Source organism: Nematolebias whitei, chromosome 11, assembly GCF_014905685.2.
Source record: "Nematolebias whitei isolate Nwh7 chromosome 11, NemWhi1, whole genome shotgun sequence".
Taxonomy (NCBI): Eukaryota; Metazoa; Chordata; class Actinopteri; order Cyprinodontiformes; family Rivulidae; genus Nematolebias; species Nematolebias whitei.
Genome location: NC_056508.1, coordinates 15,882,873 through 15,883,954, shown reverse-complemented (window position 1 = coordinate 15,883,954; position 1,082 = coordinate 15,882,873). Strand labels below are relative to the sequence as shown.

The 1,082-nt window shown below is 45.7% G+C and overlaps 1 protein-coding gene across 1 annotated transcript in view; it reads right to left on the bottom strand.

Annotated features, from left to right (window-relative positions):
- Nucleotides 1–1,082, bottom strand: part of cables2a (Cdk5 and Abl enzyme substrate 2a) — a 13,206-nt gene that overhangs the window by 613 nt on the left and 11,511 nt on the right. Inside the window, exons 7-8 of the mRNA XM_037683920.1 lie at nucleotides 828–934; nucleotides 523–727 (exon numbers count right to left, since the gene is read on the bottom strand). Of these exons, the coding sequence (XP_037539848.1) occupies nucleotides 523–727; nucleotides 828–934 (312 nt within the window). The remainder of the gene's footprint in view (nucleotides 1–522; nucleotides 728–827; nucleotides 935–1,082) is intronic.

Here is a 1,082-nt window from a genome sequence, read left to right as displayed (position 1 = left end):
CCATGGTAACTACAGGTGCCACTATCTGCTGTCGCCATGGTAACTACAGGTGCCACAAAGACTGTCTGCTGTTGCCATGGTAACTATAGGTCCAGAGGAACAGATACAGGAGTGGCATTAAGAAGGAAACGGTCCATAACTTTGGGCTCACAAAGATTTTATTTCTTTACGTCAGGTCGTTTGTCATGAGCGAGCAACAGCTGAAGGTTTGAGTGTTTCAGTTTCTTTGTGTTTGTCTTTGAAACATTTGAACCTCTCATTTGTCTTCTGGTTCTCTGGAGCATTATTAAGATTTCTTCACCAACAAAAGTCAGTTCTGAAGTCAGCTTTTGTTTAAAGAGCTTTATCTTGTAAGATATTCCAAAGAGCATGTGTTTTGAGAATGAGCTACAGAAGTTATGTTTGGTATGAAAATATGACTGACATGCAGTTTTACAGAAACTTCCACTGTGGTTGCCGTTCTGCACAAATCAGATGTTTGAAAAGCAGCAGTCATCCGGAGCGGAGATCAGAGTTACTCACGTCAATGAGCTGCTTGACTTCTGGCTTTCTCAGGTCGCTGCTGATCTTCGCTGCCAGCAGCACGCACGCAGCCGCCACCAGCTTCCTGTTCTGCTTGTCTAGACGACCCTGCAGCACCAGCTTCTCAAAGTAAACAAAAGCTACAGCTGTGGTGACCGGTTGCAGACCACACTCCTCGCTCACGGCCCTCATCTCCCGCTTCAGGCTACAAGAGAGAAGTCAACACTTTCAAAGAGTGTCCTTTGGACCTGATCTAATAACTCAACCTTTCAAAACACCAAGTCTATAAATCAAAACGTGCAAACCTTCTGATCTTGCTCAGTGTCAGCTTGATGTGAGGAAACTTGCCCCTGAAAGTCTCGTTCATGTCCTTCTTCAGGTCAGACGGCTTCACATACTCAATAACAGTCGTCTGCAGAGAGGAACAAACAAGTCAGTGGGTCAGAACCAGTACACGTCAGCAGGAGCATACGGGGATGGGTTTCAGTTTGGTCTGGAATATGTCAGTTCTCTCACACACACACACACACACACACACACACACACACACACACACACAC